Source organism: Artibeus jamaicensis, unplaced genomic scaffold (assembly GCF_021234435.1).
Source record: "Artibeus jamaicensis isolate MK-2021 breed Jamaican fruit bat unplaced genomic scaffold, CSHL_Jam_final contig_1998, whole genome shotgun sequence".
NCBI classification, from domain to species: Eukaryota; Metazoa; Chordata; class Mammalia; order Chiroptera; family Phyllostomidae; genus Artibeus; species Artibeus jamaicensis.
Window position 1 is genome coordinate 7,090,560 of NW_026521407.1, and position 19,043 is coordinate 7,109,602.

Below are 19,043 nucleotides of genomic sequence, written 5' to 3' on the forward strand. Positions count from 1 at the left end.
TGGTCAGCAGAGGCAGTGTCATGCGCAGACGTGCCCCTGGCACCACCCACCATCCAGGAGGACCCAGGTAATGGGGGCGGGGCAAGGGGAAGAGGGAAAGAGGAAGTGGGGAGGCCGCTTTCCCATAACTTCCTGGGGGCTCTTATCCATGACGGGCTATTCCTGCCTTTTGGGGGGACTGTCTGTTGCCCATGAACATGGTGGTCTAGAGAGGAGGGGAAGGGAGGGAGAAAGAGAATGAGAGAAACATCAATGTGTGGTTGCGCCTTGTGCGCCCCCTACTGGGGATCTGGCCCCAAACCCGGACATGTGCCCTGAGTGGGAATCGAACTGGCAACCCTTTGCTTCACAGGCTGGTGCTCAATCCACTGAGCTGTGCCCCCTCTTTGAGGGGAAAGGGAAGTGGATTAGAAAGAGCATGGGCTGTGGGTCCAGTGGACTCGAGGCTGAACTGCTCCTAACTTCCCATCTGTCTAGCTGTGTGATTCTGTGCAGGTGCTTTGAGCTCTCTGACCCCACCCCCACACCTTCATGCATAAAATGTGCGACCCAGCCCCCCCTTTGTAATGTGGGCCGGTGGTTCAGTGGAGCCATGTTTGTCAGGCTCCTCAGCCGGGTCCCAACTCAGAGTCACTCAGGCAGCACAAAGTCCATCGCTTTCCCCGGGAGCACTTGCGTGGGTAAGAACTCAGGTTTAGAGTCGGAAAGACTGTGGAGTAGGCTCCGCCTCATCTCCTAGCAGGGCAGTCCTGGGCAAATGATCACTTCTGAACCTGCCTTAAACTGTCTATTTCTGTCCTTTCATCTCCACATCTGGAAAATGGAGGTACTAATAATTCCACCTCCATTCAGCTGTTGTGAGGATGAAATGAGGTAATACATGGGCGGGGCCTGGTAGACAGTGAGGGCTCCACCCAGTTACCCCTGGTTATGGCTAACAGTGATTACTCAGCAGGCTGCGGAGGCCTGCCCGCCGGCCCACGGGACTCCATTTCATTGGCCTGCTCAGACCCCCTCCCTACTGTTTACATAATGAATTGAGCTGGCTTTATTGAGCTGGCTTGTCTTACCCAAGCTTCTCTTGATCAGCCTGTTACTGTGTGGAGAGAGCTGTTGGAAAAGAGCCTCGGAGATCAAAGCGTCTTTACAGCAAGCCTTTCAGTGTGTTTGTCCTGGACTTAGGGACAGCACTTACTGGGCGCCTTGTCTGAAGCGGGCACAGAGGAGGAGTGCATGGGATTTGTTTTTGCCTTAAAGTCAGCGTATCAGCTGTGAAAGGCTTAAGACACTTGAGAAGTATGAGAGCCCTGACAGATTCCCAGCTGCTGGGAGTCTTTCTAATTTCATCTTTGGCTAAGCTTTTTCTTTCTCGTCCTTTTTCTTTCTCTGTATTTCTCCTTTATGTCCTCCTCTCCCTCCATATTCCCTTTCTTCCTTCCTCACTCCTTCCTTCATTTCTTCTTTTATTCTTGTAGCCCTACAGTTTCTCCATTCCTCTCTCTTCCTTTTCTGCTTCCACCCCATCACCCTGTGTCCCTGATCTTCTCTTCCTGCTCGTCTTCCTCCTCTTCCTCTCTAGGTCTCCTCTCAGCCATATTTGACGTAGCCCCTGAGAGGAGTATGTGCAAAGTAAGCAAAGTCCATTTTGGGGGAAGATAATGTTTTTTTTCTTCTGACTTTGAAGTAAAAGATACTTATTATAGGTAATTTGCAAAGTATAATCAATAAAAAGAAAAATTGTCCCTATTTCCAAAAATCGCCCTTGTTGGGATCCGGGAGTGTTTGTTTCTGGTTGCTCAGTAGTGTATACTGAGGGTTTTCTCCAGGCGGGGTCCATCCAGAAGCCGGGATGCCACAGCAAATGAGACAAGGTCCCTGTCCCGTGGAGCTTACACGTGGGTGGAGGGAGGTGGTCGACAAACATCAAATGCACACAAAAGAAAATCTCAGGTGGAGCTGAAGCTTATAGTCAAGGAAAGGAAGCAGGGTGGTAGAGGCAAGTCAGAGGGTCAGAGCAGATGGCGTTGGAGCTGCTGTACAGATGCTGGGAAAGGACCAGGCAGGCTGAGAGCAGGACAAGGATGTCGGAGGTGGAGGGACAGGGCAGGGTCGTGCCTGGGTGTGTGAGGAGGGCCTGCGAGGTTGGGCACCCTGAGTGAGGAGGAGCCTTGGCTATTGCTGTGCATGGCAATGGTAAACCTTTGGAGGGGGTAGACCTGGGGGAGTGACCTGTGTGGGCCTGCACTGTCAGAATACCTGCTAGTGGCTGGGTGCAGATGCATCTCCAAGACATGAGTACAAGGTGGGGGGCAGTTTGGAGGACATGGCAGTAGATGAGGGGAGAGACATGCTGGCCTGGACAAGGAGGCGTCATCTGCTTATCTGTTTTTTTTAAAGTATCTGTAATCATAGTATCCACAGTTTGTGTTTGTGTTTATATGCAGACAATTTATCGAGTACTTTCCAAGTACTGTGCATTATGCTAAGCACTTTATTTTTATGTGTATTACCTCATTCGTTTCCCACACAACCCTATGAAGCAGGCATAGTCATCTCTATTTGCAAATGAGGAAACTGGAACCCGGAGCGGTAGAGTAAAACAAAACAAAATTAAACAAACAACAAAAAAAGAAAAAAATCATTCATAGCCCCAGTCCCTTAAAACAGACCATATTAAGAAATGGGTTCTATTTTGTTCTGCTCCTTCAGTCACAAATGCAGACGGCAGAATCGGAATCCAAACCCAAGTCTGACTCACTTCACAGCTTGACCACTACCCTGTACATTTAAAAAGCCTGTAATAATGTTCATGTTATTGCACAACCATCTTCCACATACACAGTAGCTCAGCTTGTACATAAGTCATCCATGGCCACAGTAAAGTTCACCAAACAGACCCAACCACTCAGTAGCATATAGGAATGAGGCTTTATTTGTTCATGCCTCTGAAATTGCTGTGGGTCGGTGAGGCAGCTGTGCTGAACGTGGCCAGACTCACAGGTCAAGGGAGCCGGTGATTTGGGCTGACCTAGGCAGGCCTGCAGCACGTGTCTGTCATCCCCCCAGCAGGCTAGACTGAGCATGTTTATGGTGCTAGAGAGAGGAAGCAGGAGCAGGCAAAGCATCTTTGCCCCGCCCCCTTGTCTTGAAACTGACATGGACACACCCGCCACATTCTATTGGCCAGATGCAAGTCAAGAGGTCAACCCAGACCCAAGAAGTGGGGAAATAGACTGTGTTCTAACGCTGCAAAGTCACCTGAAACACAACATATGAAGGTGCCTGCCACTGCAGAGTGTTAATGGGACAAGATGACAGGTTCTTGCTATTGGAATGGGGATTGGCTACTCAGCCTCAGAATCCAGAAAGCTCCTATCTTTAGGGTGTGCTTGTAAGATTTTTATTTCATCTCCATACATATCATGAGCGCTCTTTATGGGTCCCACAGTGTTCCTACAGTCTTCTGAGTTTTTTGACTCCCTGTAATGGAAGGAATTCTTAGAAGCAGGGATGTTTTATAGTGAAGTAGTCTGTGAGCCCAGACGGTGGGCTTTTTCTTGCTGAACAGCAGTGAGTGTGAAGAGGGTAAATGGTTCTATTTCAGACTCAAATTATGACTCTCTGGGGTCCAGGAAGTCACAATAAGCAAACAGACCCCAAACTGGTCACGGGAGAGAGATCTCGAACCAAGATCTGGGACTAAAACTTTGGATCATAAGGAATTTCACCCACCAGTTCTAGTAGAGAACCCTTTGGCCGAAACCAAATCACTTTCTCTTCTCTCAGCCTTTCTTAATGGGGAATGTTGGTCAGCCAGCAAGCGCTCATCACTGAAATCACTTGACTATGGTGTCTGTCGGATATGACTGCTGCAAATCTCGTGCTTTATTTACTCAATGGCCGAATGAGGAGCGCCACTGAGGAGCCTCAATGGTCAGGAGGGTTGGAGGTGTTGCCATTAACCTTGAGGGCTAAATAGTGACTGCAACTATAATTTATTATTTTGATGCAGCCACAAATTAAATAAACCACTGATGTGAGAGGAGGTAAGGGCACAGATTGCTGCTGTTCCCATTCACTGTGATGCCTAACTAACCAGCTAAGTGAACGAGAGACACTGAATTCTTGTTAGAGTATGTATATAAGAGTAAATGGTAGTGGGGAAAATACAATAAAAATAACCTATTAAAAAAAGTATGTAAGAGTAGTCAACATCCTAGATTTAATTATACTACTTGGAGGTTTAATCATGCCTCATCTATGACAAAAGTGGAGGCCAACTTGGAGTTTAAAGGAACTTGGAACCTCCTTTCAGATGGAAGTACTTTGTCCTGCCCTTCCCTCCAGAACCCCTCCCGACCCGCCCGGAAGTGCCTTTCATCAGTAGTTTTAGAGTCTGCATCATGGGTGGGTCTCGTTCGCTCTGGTTCTCCCAGCGAAAGCCTTGGAGAAATGCCAAGCTCGGACTTAACAAATACAGGAGAATACCACATAATGATCCCAACGGTTTCTAAAAAGGCATTTGAGGAAATTCAATGCATCATTTCTTATTAAAAAAAAACAAAAACAAAACTTAGTATGATAGGGAGGAAGGGTTGAAACTGCCTTAATTCCTCCCACTGCATCTGCTGGGATTCGAGAACAACCCTCCATATGCTTCAGGTGTGGAGGTCACAGCCTCTTCCAGTCAAGTCTGGGACAAGGGGGGTCCGCGGCCTCACCCCCTGTACCCCTCATCTGCAGAGTCTCACCAATGCAGTGAGGTTTTTTTTAAGTGGGAATTATGAACATTGAAAGAAAGCAACAGCTGTCGCTAGAGGCAAAAGATAAGGTTATTTTACTTAGAAAACTAAGAGAAGTGAAAAAAAAGTCAGAACTGTTAGCATTAATAAGAGGGTGAAGTGGCTGGATTAAAAAAAAAAACTCAGCATTTTAAAACCAGTAGCTCCCTATATGCAGGCAATAACCAGTTAGGAAGTATAACGGGGGAAATTTGTACTAGGAATAACTATAAAACATTTAAGGGCTAAACTTAGCAAAAATGTGAAAATTAAAATGAAGAAAACTATGACTTAACTGCTAGAGATAAGAAAAAGACCAAAACCCCAAAAATAAAAATGGAGAGTATGTTCTGGATATATTCAATATTTTTAAGAGACCACTTGTGCCTAAATTAACCTATGGCCTTCATAGAGTCTTCATTCAGAAGTCCCAATAATAATTTTAAATATAACTTAGTAAAACATATTCTGAAATTCACTAGAAGGGTATAAGAACACCAAAGGAAATTTTCTAAAATGAACAATGGTGGGCGGTTAGAACTGGCCCTATCAAATATCACACCTTACAGATGTGATTATATTAAGATATTTGGAAAGCCGTGGGTACAGACCCTTGCCTATACTGTACACAAAAATAAATCCTAGGTGACTCAAAGTTTAAAAAATATATAGGGGTGGCCAAAAAGTTCGTTTGGTTTTTCCCATAAGATGGCTCTGGTAGTGCTTGGTTGTCTTCAACTTCACTCAAAACAATTTTGTCAAATTGTATTGTGACAGCCGTCATATCAGCATGTGTTAAAAAAGAAACTTATCAAAATTGGTGAATTTTTGTGCAGCTATTTTAACATTGAAAGTGGAAAAATGCGCAACATTTTTAGCGTATTATACTTTATTATTTTGAGAAAGGTAAAAATGCACCTGAAATGCAAAAAAGATTTGTGCAGTGCATGGAGAAGGTGCTGTGACTGATGGAACGTGTTAAAAGTGGTCTGTGAAGTTTCATGCTGGAGAGTTCTCGCTGGACGATGCTCCAGTCGGGTGGACCAGTTGAAGCTGATAGCGATCAAATCGAGACATTAATTGAGAACAACCAGTGTTATACCAGGTGGGAAATAGCCGACATACTCAAAATATCCAAATCAATAAAGTCATTGGTGGGAATGAAAAAGGTGTCTTTTATTTTACAGGAAAAACTAAATGGACTTTTTGGCTAACCCAATAAATCAATTATATATGTATCAGAGAAAAGTGAGTAATATACATACATATACCCACGCATGTATGTATACATACATGTGCATGTAATATAATTTGGGAGTAAGGAAGGTGTGGAAGTAGAAGCCATAAGAAGACTTCAAGATATTACTACATTTCAAGGTAAGATCTTGCCAATAGTGAAAAACCTTATAAACCAAGTTAAAAAACAACAGTCTGGGAGAAAATATTTTCTGTAGATAAAATAAATGGAAGGATATATTCATAGTCTGTAAAGAGTTCTTACAAGTGAATAAGCAACAGAATCTCTCAGACAAAGAGGGGGAGCGAGAGCGTGAAGCGGCGGTACCCAGGAGAAGACACCAGTACCCACGCGAGACGTTCAGCCTCACTAGTAACCAGCAAAATGCAAATGGAAACAGCAGTGATATTTGTGTATATCATTTGGAAACATTTAAAAAATTAATATTTAATTTTGGGGGAAACGCAGTTTCATAAATGTTGGTGCAAGTGTGAACAAGTATGACAGCTTAGCAGTTTATTTAGAAACATAAAACGTATGTGCCTTTTGCATGAGAAGTTTCACTTCTTGGAATCTTTTCTACAAAAGTACTCCCATACCTAAAAGTGCGTCCATTGGAGAACGAAAGGTAAATACTACTAAACCTTGAAAGAACAAGGTGGTTCTATGTATACGAACATGGGAAATTGTACATATTGAAAAAGTTATGATATGTGGTTGGCTAAACCATGTATGTGTAAAAGCCGAGGTTTAAAAGCCTCACACCAGTAATTAAGGGTGATCACCTCTCCGAAGGGCAGCAAGACAGACTGGGGGCGAGAGAGAGGATGACTTCGTGACACACTTCTGAATTTGTTCAAACTCTGCAATGAATGTCTTTGGTATTTTTTAAAAATTGTGTAATGATGCATTTTTAAATGGAAAATTCTGTGCTTGTTTCGGCAGTACATATACTAAAAAAAAAATTGGAACGATACAGAGATTGGCATGGCCCCTGTGCAAGGATGACATGGAAAATTCTTACAATTTTACAAATCCTCAGAAGATAGGTCAGAACAGTGAGGACCCCCTGCCCTGTCACCCAATGACACTTGATATTTTGGAATAAAGGGGGGAAAAATGAGCCCAGCACAGGTAACTCAGTAGGAAATGTAGACAGCCAGCATGGCCGAGAGGAGCGCTGGGGCCAAGCGGAGCCTGGCCAGGTTCTTCGCATCCTTTGCCTTTTGCTGTTTGACCTTGGGGAAGCCATTGACCTCCTCTGGGGTCCAGTTAGGTTTTCCCCATTCTGCAGGTAGGGCTGACCCACTAACATTGGAGAAAAGGGCTGGAGAGAAAGAATGTCAAGGAAGGTCATGCCTAAGTGGGAAGCGTGATTGTTAGAGTGTCCACAAATGAATGTCAGAGCCTCGTCTCTCAAAGGGCCACCATTAAATGCAGAACCCTCTCTGTGGAAGCTGAGCTCTGGGGTAGGCACCGCGGGAGGGGTGGGGTGGGGGTAAAGTAGAAAAACACGGGAGACCACGGCGTCTGGTAGAGGAGGGAGTGTGTGTGTGTGTGTGTGTGTGTGTGTGTGTGTGTGAAGGTTAAATTTACAAAGCAATAAAGGGTGACATTTTAATAGTTTGTATATAGCATAACAAACAGAATACTGAAGTTCTAAGGAGGAAGCCTAAGTAACTTGGAGCCATTAGATTTTGGACGTATCAGTTAAGAGATACTTCCAGAGGGTAGGAGAGGCGGGCACTTGCCTCTGTGTGTGTGTGTGTGTGTGTGTGTGTGTGTGTGTGTGTGTGTGTGTTGTGGGGGTGGGGTGGAGGTAGGAGAGATGGGGCACTGGGTAGCTTTGTTATTAAGTTCAGAGAGAATTTCTAAAGGGAAAATAAAATCCCCACTTGACTCAGATATGGTTCATTTTCTGAGGCAATGTCAAGAGGCAGAAGATCAAATCCAGCTTGACACCGTCCAGCACAGAGCACAGCAGTCTCTAGGAGCCAGAGCCCAGCTGCCACTTGGCTAATGGGAAACCTCTGTCCTCTGCCAGTGGCTCGGGGGCCCATCTCCTCCTCTTTGGCATGCCAGAGACAAAGGGAGCTCAAAGCAGCACGGGGACCTAAAAGATCACCGGAACATCCATTTTGCAAGCTCCCCACCAGGCCTTTCCAGAAAACGGATGCACCTGGTTTTACATTTTAGCTAGAGTGCAAGCCAGTGGCTTCGTGCTTCAGGCTGGGGTAGGTTTTAATGAAACCTACAGGACACACCCGCTGCCCAGCCATTGGCAGTGAGGAAGAGGAGGAGATGGGCCAAACAGAGCTGAGCTGTGTCCACACATTCGTCCTCTGGGCGTGAAAGGAACGATTGAAACACTCGGGTGAAACTCGAGGCTGAGACTCAGGGCTCTGCACATAAACAGTGCGGTCTGTCACCAAGCTCACTTCGACCATAAGACAAAATTGCAGAGTTCAGTGAACCTGTTGTTCTGGGGACGTCTGTGCATTTCTGTGGTTTACCCTGCAGACCTCCAAGTGGCACTGAGACCATCTCCATTACGTCCTTTCTAGTTTGTTACATATTTCTGGGGCCTTTCCCCTTGTCAGCGTCCCCGCCGTCAGTCTTCAAGCTTGTTGTCCCAGCAGCCTGGGAGCTGGTCTCCCACGCCCAGTCTTGCCCCTTTCCGACCTCTGCTCAGGCCGCCGGAGTCTCCTCTCCAGCCCTCAGCTCTGCTGGTCGCTCCAGTGCTCAGAGCCCTTCACCGACGTCAACACAGGGCCTCATATGACACCCCACCGCCCACCTTCCTCAATGCATTTCTTGCACCGACTCCTCGCCGGCCTCTGCACCCCCATCTTGTGCTCTGATTCAGGGCTGCAGCCACCGAGACTGCCTGTGGTTCCTGAGACATGCGGCCTCCTGTTGTGTACTCGTGCCCGCATGACCCTTTGTCTCAAGATGCAGCTACTCCGAGCGTCACCTCTAGGAAATGTTCCCTAACCTGCTCTGTGTTATGTCCTTCTCCCCGCACTCTGGCAGCATGTGATGTTTATGTCCATCCAGGCGTCTGCACTGTATCCGCACTGGCTGGTTACTGGTCTGATTCCCTGACTTTCCCGGAAAATACCTTGATGGTAACAGTCCTGCATTTCTATCCACTGGCCCTTGCACAGTGCCCAGCAGACAGCCGGTGCTCCGGAAATGTGTTACAGAAGAGAATAATGAGCCCAAGCAGGTTTAAATTTAGTTTGTGAGCACGTGCTTGTGGGTCTTCGTTGTGCCTGATCAGAGGCAAGGCCTCCTCAGCCTGCTGTGTTCTCAGGAGCTTGGTGAGGATGAAGAAGGTAAATGACGTTAGGGCCCTATATAAGTAACGGTGAGACTCTCATCACTCCCCCGGGAGCATCAGCAAGTCGCTCGCTAGGCTGTTGATGAATTCAAACTCCTGTGTTGTTCCAGGTCAGCTGTTGCCAGCCAACCGCAACACACCGAGTCCCATCGACCCCGACACCATCCAGGTCCCGGTGGGTTACGAGCCGGACCCGGCAGACCTCGCCCTCTCCAGCATCCCCGGTCAGGAAATGTTCGACCCCCGCAAACGCAAGTTCTCTGAGGAAGAGCTGAAACCGCAGCCCATGATTAAGAAAGCCCGCAAAGTCTTCATCCCCGATGACCTGAAGGTAAATTGGAACTGGTAATCAGGCCGTGGGCACACGGAGAGTGGGGGGACCCAGCGGCACATCCCAAGTGTGACCCCGGGAAGATCCCACAAGCTAATGAACAGAGGACTCTGGATTTGCAGTCCCACTTCTTGGCAAGTCGCCTCCTCTCTGGGTGTCTTCAGTGTGGGCGTGGTTTGCAGCCCGCGAAGGAGGCAAATTCCCTTTCACGTTTGGGAAGAGAAAGACAATTATTTGGGAAGGGCACGTTAATCTCCTAGTCTGCCAAGGGGAATTCCCTTTGGGAATGTATTGATAATTAATTGCTGCCATTTCCCTGAAGGCCTCAGCAATAAAGCTGGACACAGGCCCTGTCTCCACATTGCCAACCTCGGATGACCAGGGTGGGTCCCCGGACACCATTTATACGTAATGCTCACACTGTACCTCAACTAATGGTCGCTCAAGTATCCCGACCAAAGGTTAATTCCAGGTTGGTTTTCTCTGCTGTGTTGAAAGGATACATTATTTATAAAGGAAAATAGATTTATCTTAGGAAGTCAGATGCAACTTAAAATTACTCTGACACATTTAGTGAAGGGAATCATTCCCAAAATGATGCCATGTCAACTAATGTTAAATTAGAACCACTTTCGATGAGCCATTGCTTATGCTTCTCTGTTTATGCTCCTTTCCAAGTATATAGACAACAAAGGTAGGATATACCCATTCAAGAAATGGGAACCGGGCACGCTTAGCCCCTTCCTTTTTGCTGACCCCCGTTTCTGAGACCTAAATGTGGTTCAGAAGGAACCTGGCTCCTAGTCGGGGGGGAGGGCATGTGGGACGTTGTCCTGGCACTGAGTTAGACTAGTCCCCTCGGCTTCTCCTGTCTGGAAAGAGCACTGGGGGGTGGGGGCGGGTTTGGGGGGAGAAGTGTTTAGCAGATTTGAATCACTGCTGCTGTCTGTACACCTGACATCACGTTGAGTGACCCAGAACCATCCCATGTCGGGGCTGAAAGGGACCTCGGAGAATCATTAGACCAAGTTACCATTTTGTAGTTGAAGAATCAGAGAAGCAGAAAGATAAGGTGAACACTGCCGAGTGCTAGGTAGAGTAAGACCTAGCCCGGTCCCCGAGTCTTCTGCATTCCAGAACGGCCACTACAGCGGGGACTCTTCTCTGACAACAGTAGCCATGCCCCTGAGACTCATGGGAGGAAAGTGCACAGTAAAACAGCAGAAAATCTAAGCCAACCAGGGAATCGACGGTTCGCCTACAGCGGGGTGGGCAGGGGACACCCTAGGGTTAGGTTCCGGGCGATTACATATCTTCTTTCATCTGGATGGGTTTTCTTTTCTCGTGTTCCTGCTCATCCTTCACACCCAACTGGGGAGTGCACACAGCGTGGATTGCCTTTGGAATGGAGGGTGGTTTGAAAGGAGGCTGCCGAGTAATAGATGTCACTTCCAGCCAGACCTTCATAGGGTGTCCAGATTTCCAAGTTCAAAGCAAAGAGCAAGCTTCATAACCCAGACAACCTTGCGGCAAAGAGACCGCAGGGGTCTTACTGGGACTATGTGTGTCACTGTGTCGTGGTCAGGCCTGACCTTTGCACACCGCTTTCTGCTGCTCCGTGTCCTCAGGTGTCTTCAGTTGTGAGTGAAGCCCCAGGCCACAGACCAGGAACCCGTGCGAGGCCAGAAGCAGAGCTATAACATATTTCTCCTTCCAGCAGAGAGTGCTGAGCCGGGCGGGGGTGGGGGAGCTGTCTGAGGCCCCAGCCTTGCGTGAGCAAACCTGCTCAGTGAGACGGGCTTCCCCACAGCTGCCTGCACTCCCGCCCTTGAGCCATTCCTTGGGGCCTCATGCACCCCTGGGAGAGTTAGGGGGTGACATATGGGATTCCTAGCTGAGACTCAGCTTAATTACTTCGATGTCATAACACTTTTCAAGTCCCTTGACAAATACTTTTTAAATGCTAGTGTGTGCCAAGCCCTGGGGATTCCAAGGCGAGGCAGCACCCCCACCCAGCAGGGACCCCCAAGGACCTGCTAGTGTGGTGAGGAAAAGGGATGTTGTTCTGTGAGGAGAGGGCTGGTGCGGGACATATGAGCCCCTCGGGAAGATGGTGGGACAGACTGAGGGGATCCCTGCTGGGTGGGGGTCACAGGGCCACGTTTGTCAGCCCCCTCAGAGGCCCGTTTTCCCCTCCTGACTGTCCTGCGATACAAAGGGCAGCAACCTGGGTTTTCTAGGCAGGACAGTCCTTCCGTCACTCCTGCCCTCTGCTTCCTGGGCTTCTCTCCTGTTCCCACCTCCCCACCCCTCACCTTTCATAACTCGGCTGCATGCGTCCACAGGTGAGGCGGGGAGATGTAGCACCTGGGAGGTGAGCAGAGCTCTGAGAGACAGAGTTGGTTGTTCCTCTGCAGTCAGTGGTCACCCCTTGGCCCCTAGGCCCTGGTCACAAACCGCCAAGTCCATGGCCTGCACCCCCGTCTGTCCCCCCACCACATGCAGAGCTTCTGCAGTTTTCCAGGGGCTTGTGCTTGCCCTTCATCACCGCCCAAGCCCCGGTCCCCTGGGTGTAGGTCCTTATACATCCTGAGTCAGCCGCTCCGTTGAATGATCTCGGGAGCCGCTCTCCCAGGAGCATTGAGGAGCACGGTGGGCTGACTGACAGAGTGACGCAAACCACGTCGTCGGAGCTGCAGGCTTCACTCGGGCCCACTCACCCCTGGGAAGCCTTTCCCTCCCCAGGGCCCCTCCCAGCCTCTCATGGCTGGTGGGACCTCTCCCCTTCCTCCTGCACTGCCCCCTACCGACCATTCCCTTTTGGAGACACAAATAACAAATCCCACCAACAGCCGATGGGCACCTGCCCCAGGCTCACTCCTCTCTGAGAACGGTTCTGGTACCAGCTATTGGGAAGATCGTTCTTTTTCGCTTTGTTACATATTATGAAGTGTATAGAAAGTGCTCTGTAAGTAAGTTCAGAGTCCCAGCTTGTGAAAGGCAGACAGAAGGTGCCTGCACACGCCTTCTGTCTCACACTTGCTGTCCCTGTGCAGGGCGCATGTCTGCCAGGGGTAGTGGGCAGGTATGGTGCTGGACCCCTGACCTTGGACCTGGCTTGCAGCCTTGGCCCTAACCCATGCGACCTCCTCCAGTGCCAACTGCCCCTTGGAATCCTGGGAAAGGGTAAGAGCTGGCCCTGCCTGCTTGTTCTGGGTGGCATGTTACTGCAGGTATTAGGCTTGCTAGGACCCAGGGGTTTGCTCTTGCAAGTCATCGAAAACAAGGCAGGGTGGGTGGCAGAATTCGCCAGATGGCCCCATTCATCAGTTAGGAAGGTCTGAAGGTTTGCATTGCCCAGTCTGCCCAGGCCCAGTTTCCTTTCCTCTGGCAGGGGGGGCAGTGGGGGGGGCAGGAGGAAAAAGGATTGCTTTTTTGTTGACCACAGTTAAACATTACGTAGACTAATTAAGGCCTAGAGAACAGTTACGCAGGAAATTAGAGTAAATTCTTTGAATGCTAGCCACCAACATGAGTGTATTGATCGGTGGCAGGTGGAAGTTTATTTTTTAAGTCTCTGTTTTTAATCACCAAAGTGTAACTGCCCATTTTATACTATTCTCATAGTTAAGACGAATATAAAACACAAAGTAATGGGTGCTGCCTCTGTCCTCAGCCTCCTTCCTTGAATCCCCCCGTGAAAGGGACCACTTAATGACAGCTTCGCACAAACCCCTCTGGGCCTCTTTCCATGAACATGTAACACTACAGTTTTCTGACCAGAGTGGGATGAGGCCACACATATGCACCCACAGATCACCCTGGTCTCCACCCCGTGGTGCTAGATCACGAACAACTTTCTGGATCATTATTTTGACAGCTGCACAGTATTCTCCATCACAGTGTAGCTATTAAACCTCTTACTGATCATTACCTTTCTAAATTTTTTAAATTATTTTTCTTTAATCCTGACTCAAGGATGTTTATCGATTTAAGAGAGAAGCAGGAGTGGGGGTGGGGGTAAGAGAAACACTGACGTGAGAGAGAAACCACGATCGTTTGCCTCCTGTACACGCCCCGACCAGGGATCGAACCCGCAACCTAGTAGTGTACTGACGACGCCCCCACCAACTGAGCCACCAGTCAGGGCGGGTTTCTTCCCCATGTTTGTTGTATTGCAAACGGGGCCGCAGTCAACACGGTGTGCCCGCGTCTGGACGCAGGCGTGAAGACTGTTCCAGGGTGGGATATGGGGGGGGGGGTTGCTGGAGCAGCGGTGTGCGCATTTGAATCGTGGGTAGATATGGCGGAGTTGCCCTCTGACAGCATTGTATCAACTTATATCGAAAAGCACATGAGTGCCCGTGAAGAGAAGGGTTCGTAAAATAAAATTTTCGGCAGGACGCATTGGGGAAATCTGGAATGCACTTTAGGGTGTGCGATGAGCCACTTGCTTTCGTCAGCCGCTGGCCTCTCCTCGTGGGGTGCACACTCTGCAGGGCACAGAGAGTGGGGGCCGCTGGGACGGGTTGGTCCTTGCTCTGGGGAGGAAGCCATGGCCCAGGGACCCTCCTCTCGGCTGGGCAGAGACGGTCAGGAAGGGAGACACACGTTAGGACACCGGGGCTGCTGCCTCCGCACAGAGCCCCGGCCGCCACTCAGCTCTGCCGAAATCTAATATCTTGTTTCTTGTTCCCTCTGTAACTAACGAGCAGGATGACAAGTACTGGGCGAGGCGCAGAAAGAACAACATGGCAGCCAAGCGCTCCCGCGACGCCCGGCGGCTGAAGGAGAACCAGATCGCCATCCGAGCTTCGTTCCTGGAGAAGGAGAACTCGGCCCTCCGCCAGGAGGTGGCTGACTTGCGCAAGGAGCTGGGCAAGTGCAAGAACATTCTGGCCAAGTACGAGGCCAGGCACGGGCCCCTGTAAGATGGCGCACGGAGGGGGGGCTGGCTTCCGACCAGGCGACCCGGTCTCCGGTCCGATAGCCCCGCACCCGGACCCGCCTGCCCGCCGTCAGCACTTTACCAGAGGCCTCGACCCACAGGACCGACTCACATCGTGGTGTGTGCGCGCGCGCGCATACGCTTGTGCTCATGTGTGTGGTCACCCGTGTGCGCGCACGCGTGCGTTCCTTTGCACTTGCCATTTCCAGATGACCCTCTCGTCCTCTCTCAGCTCCCAAAAAAGAAAAAGGTGCCATGTTTTCAATGGACTGTGGAGACCTCTCTGGGGTTTCCTGCCCCCTCCTCCCGCCCCCACTCCTGCCCTTTCCACGTGGCTTCATGGTCGCTCTTCCCTGCTCTTCCAAGGCCCTGCGTGTGGACCCACCGCAAAGGGCCCTGGTGACATGGTAGCTCTCAGTTTTGAAGACGACAAGCTCTTGTTTCTGTTCAACCTGTAAGCCCCCGTGCTAACCCAGTGCGCAGGATCAGCGGGCACTGCCCCGCAGCGCGACTCAGTCGTCCGTTGCTTTCCTTGCGTCTTCGGTTTGGGTGGTAATCGTCTTCAAGTTTAAAGTGCTGTTTAGATTTGTTAGGTCCCGTATTTACTTACCGCTATCTACTAAGTTTCCTTTTAATTCTACCGACTCCGGCTAAGTAAGAGTACTATTATTATAGAACACAGAGTGTGTTTCTGCACTGTCTGTACCTGAAGCAATAATCCTATTGTACGCTAGAGCATGCTGCCTGAGTATTACTAGTGGACGTAGGATATCTTCCCTCCCTGAGAATTCCACCCTCTTTTAAAAAACAAAAATCACAGCAATGCATTTGAGCATGCCCAGAACATTCCCGGGACAGGGAAGCCGAGAGAATGCCAGGTGTAAGAAGGAGGGGTCGATGTATCAGTACAGGAGCCAAAAACAAAAACGCATCTTAGAACAGGTCTGACATCGAGATGTTTGGTTCTGTTCTCTCCCTTCTCCCGCACCCACCCCCACTTTTATAGCTAACTTTTTCCATAGCCCTCTTGATATTCAAAACAATCAATTACTTAAGATTTAGTTTCCCCCATTTTTTGTAATATATATATTTTTGTGACTTATTATACCTTGCTGTTTTTAAAAATCAGTTAAGTTAATGAGTTGGTGTTTTATACGGCCCCTTTCCCCAGTGGTGTTCTTTCTGACTGCTTCATAAATTAATGACTCTGGAGCTTTTGTTTCTTTTCTCTGTTTGCTTTTGAACGTACGCGCTTTTATAAAGTGGACTTTCTGAAACATGAATGTAAAAGACACTGGTGTATCTCAGAAGGCAGTGGTGTTGTCACCAACTGTGGTGACCCAATCAGTTCTGATGTTTACTCGAGACCCAAAGGAGAGATGATTAAATTGTTTAATGTTTATACAGAGTAATTAATTATAGGAAGTTCTTTTTTTGTACAGTATTTTTCAGATATACATACTGACGATGTATTTTGGAAGACATATATTATATATAGCAAAGAGAAAAGGATAACTATTCCATGTTTTGAAGTTGTATAGCAAAGATATATATTCATCCACATTGTGCAGAGAAGAAGGGCCTGGGGGTTTTGAAGTCTTGACCGTGTTAAGCCTGTTGCTGACACATCAGCATGTTGTCTGCTTTCCAGTTTGGTGGCCCTGTGAGGCTTGCTGGGATGAGTCCTGCTCTTAAGTCCACAGGATTTCTCGTTTCTCATTAGGTCTCAGAAAGAAGTCAGTTGCCGTCACCGGAAAGCACAGAATGGATGTTAGTCAAATATTTATTGGATGATGCAGTGTTTCTTAGGAGAAGCATCTGCCACAAAAATGTTCACTTCAAAATTACGGCTTCACTGCGACCACCCGGGCAGGTCTGCACCGCCCCCGCCCCCCCCCACCCTTTCCCACTGTGGGCACGCGCATCTTGGTGGCGTGTGGCAGATATTGGTGCTATATGTGTGGCTTTAAATTTGATGGATGTTTTGACTTTAAAGACGGTTCTTTTGTTTCACAAAGTTGTGTGATGTTGAAAGATTCTGCTGTTATTGCCAAGGAACATTTTGTGCTAGATTAACTAACATACCCTTTCGTCCATGGGATTTTCTAGTTTCCTGCCTCCGGGATACCCAGTTCTGGAGTGACCTGGTGGGCTCTTCATCAGCCCGTCAGCAGTTCTCGCGTGATGTCCCAGTCTTGGGAGACTTGAGGAGCAGGGTTTCCTGCTATGTGTTCATTTCTTCCCCAGCCACGCATCCCTGTGGGCGATGGGGAGGATGGGGACTGAAATGCGCTGCTCAGGAAAATAAGCAAGACCTTCGGCCGTCCCAGGCCAAGCTCGATAGGCAGCGTTCAGTGAGGGACAGTGAGCTCAGGACTGGCCTTTTTCTTGGTAAAGAGGCCAATTGCTGCACCGTTGTTAAATGTCATTATTCTCTCTATGGTGGAGACGGATGATATAGTCAACTGGAGCCTTGTCAAAGGGATTGTACCCCGGACCACCCAAATTCATTGATGTATAAAATGGCAGCCAAAAACAAACAAAGCAACAACCCTGTATTTGAGCCCTGGTCTTCCTACGAATTAGATTGTTTGTATCAAATGAGCATCACACATGTTTTCTGCAGGAAAAAAAAAAGATCATAATAAAACATATTTCATGTGCCAGGAAAGGTTTCAGAAACCTACCTCGTCTTAAAAATGTGTAAATGTGGGAGTCTGTCCAGGTGCCTTATATGTGGGTCACTGTCAACACACACACACACACAAACTCTCACTCCTAGACTCACTGCCTTCGTCCAGGGCCGTTAACTGCTACATGAGGCAGCCCTGCTCCAGGGCGTGGGGGGCCGAGGCCCGGTCTGGGGTCACGGGGATCAGCCAGAGTCCTATGAGTCCTGTAGACTGCAGCTATTTATAAGAGTCCTGTTGCCATTTTTCACCTTTTCATCAAAAGCATCTTTCAGAGATTAATTACTTGGCCATTAAAAATGAAACCAAATCATACCACGCCAACATCATTGCGACAGTTTGGAATGAGGGGTCCAGAACTTCCTGACGAGGTCACATCATTGTTTCTTTTGCACGAGACGTGCAAAGAAAGGCAAAACTCGACCGCCCTGTCCTGCTCAGGCTATCCTTGTGGATAGGTAGGGAATGGGAGGGCGGAACTTGGAACGTGGGGTTTCCTTCTCTTAAGAAAGCGGCTGTTTTCTGCAACCCCAAAGAGGGCAAGCTGTGGTAGGTCTTTCATCTGTCTATGTGACAGGCACCTGTAAACCATCCCTTAAAGCTGAAGAGCTCTTTGTTCGGGGAGAGTGCCAATGCAGCCATGGCTGGTTCGGAAGCTGCACCAGGAACCCGGAGCTTCCTTTCCACTCACTCGTTTTAGGAGCTCACAATAATTCCGAGTGGACGTTTAAAGGGTTTTGGGTCTACTTCTAGAAGAATTTCCAGTGGAGCCCTCCCACACGGCCCCAGGGTGAAACAGCAGGCCTCTGTAAAATGCAACCTGGTACCTTTGGTTTTCAGTAGTTTATCTAATTTCCCCCTAGTGTACCTTCTAGAAAAGCTCAAACTTTACTGGAGTTCATCAGAGTGATCCCAAGGCAGGCCAGCTCGGCCGCTTGCTTGTGTAGGGGGTGTGCAGGCCTTTGTCTAGCCCAGGGTCAGCAGGCAGCAGGGGGCTGGACACTGGGCTCCCTGCCTCCCCTGAGGTAGACGCCCGCTCTCCACCTGCCAGCCCCCTGCTGAGGGCACCCAGGCGCCGCTGGGGAGCCCAGGGTCTCCCACGGATTTTCTCGACAGTCAATAATGCCATTTCAAAAAAGAGCAAAGCCTTCGCCCACATGATGACTTGGACTTGGCCTCTAAAGTCAGTCCATGTCACCGAGGGCCAGATGTATATGGGGGAGGGTGTGTGTGTGAGCAGTTAAGACATAAAGATCTTTTGTTTTGGGGGCACCTTACCAAACACAACAACCCAACATTATCTTTTCGGCAACACCACAAGGACTGTGTTTGCTAACCAGGTAAAAGTTCACATGAGGTCAGTTTAATTGTATATCATGATATTGGTGGTGTTTATGCTGTTCAATGCAAACCTTTCTCTGTCTGTTATTCTTCATGTTTAATAAACTTTGAATTTTTTTCCTTTCTTTCATGTATTTTTGTTGATAGTCTGCTAGAAATTAGATTCTGTTCCCAATTCTATCACGAACAGACCAGTTACAGAGATTAATTACAAAGATGATAAGTTAACTCTACATAATTAGTAGTAAACAAACACTTATTGAATATGTATGTGCCAGACCCTGTACTAAACACCTACACAGAATATTTCATTTAATCCCACGTCCACCCTAGGAGCTGGAGGCGAATTCCCATTTTATAGAAGGTGAGTGA

At 48.5% G+C, this 19,043-nt stretch overlaps 1 protein-coding gene and 1 pseudogene across 2 annotated transcripts in view; both read left to right on the top strand.

Moving 5' to 3' along the window:
* Nucleotides 1-18,796, top strand: part of HLF (HLF transcription factor, PAR bZIP family member) — a 52,839-nt gene extending 34,043 nt beyond the window's left edge. Inside the window, exons 3-4 of one of the 2 annotated variants that reach the window (XM_037129602.2) lie at nucleotides 9,472-9,692; nucleotides 14,405-18,796. In XM_037129602.2, the coding sequence (XP_036985497.1) occupies nucleotides 9,472-9,692; nucleotides 14,405-14,623 (440 nt within the window). In that variant the 3' untranslated portion in view covers nucleotides 14,624-18,796. The remainder of the gene's footprint in view (nucleotides 1-9,471; nucleotides 9,693-14,404) is intronic. The other variant, XM_037129603.2, reaches the window with a different exon arrangement.
* On the top strand, nucleotides 6,963-7,058 carry LOC119037460 (uncharacterized; annotated as a pseudogene).
* Nucleotides 18,797-19,043: the final 247 nt, after the last annotated feature.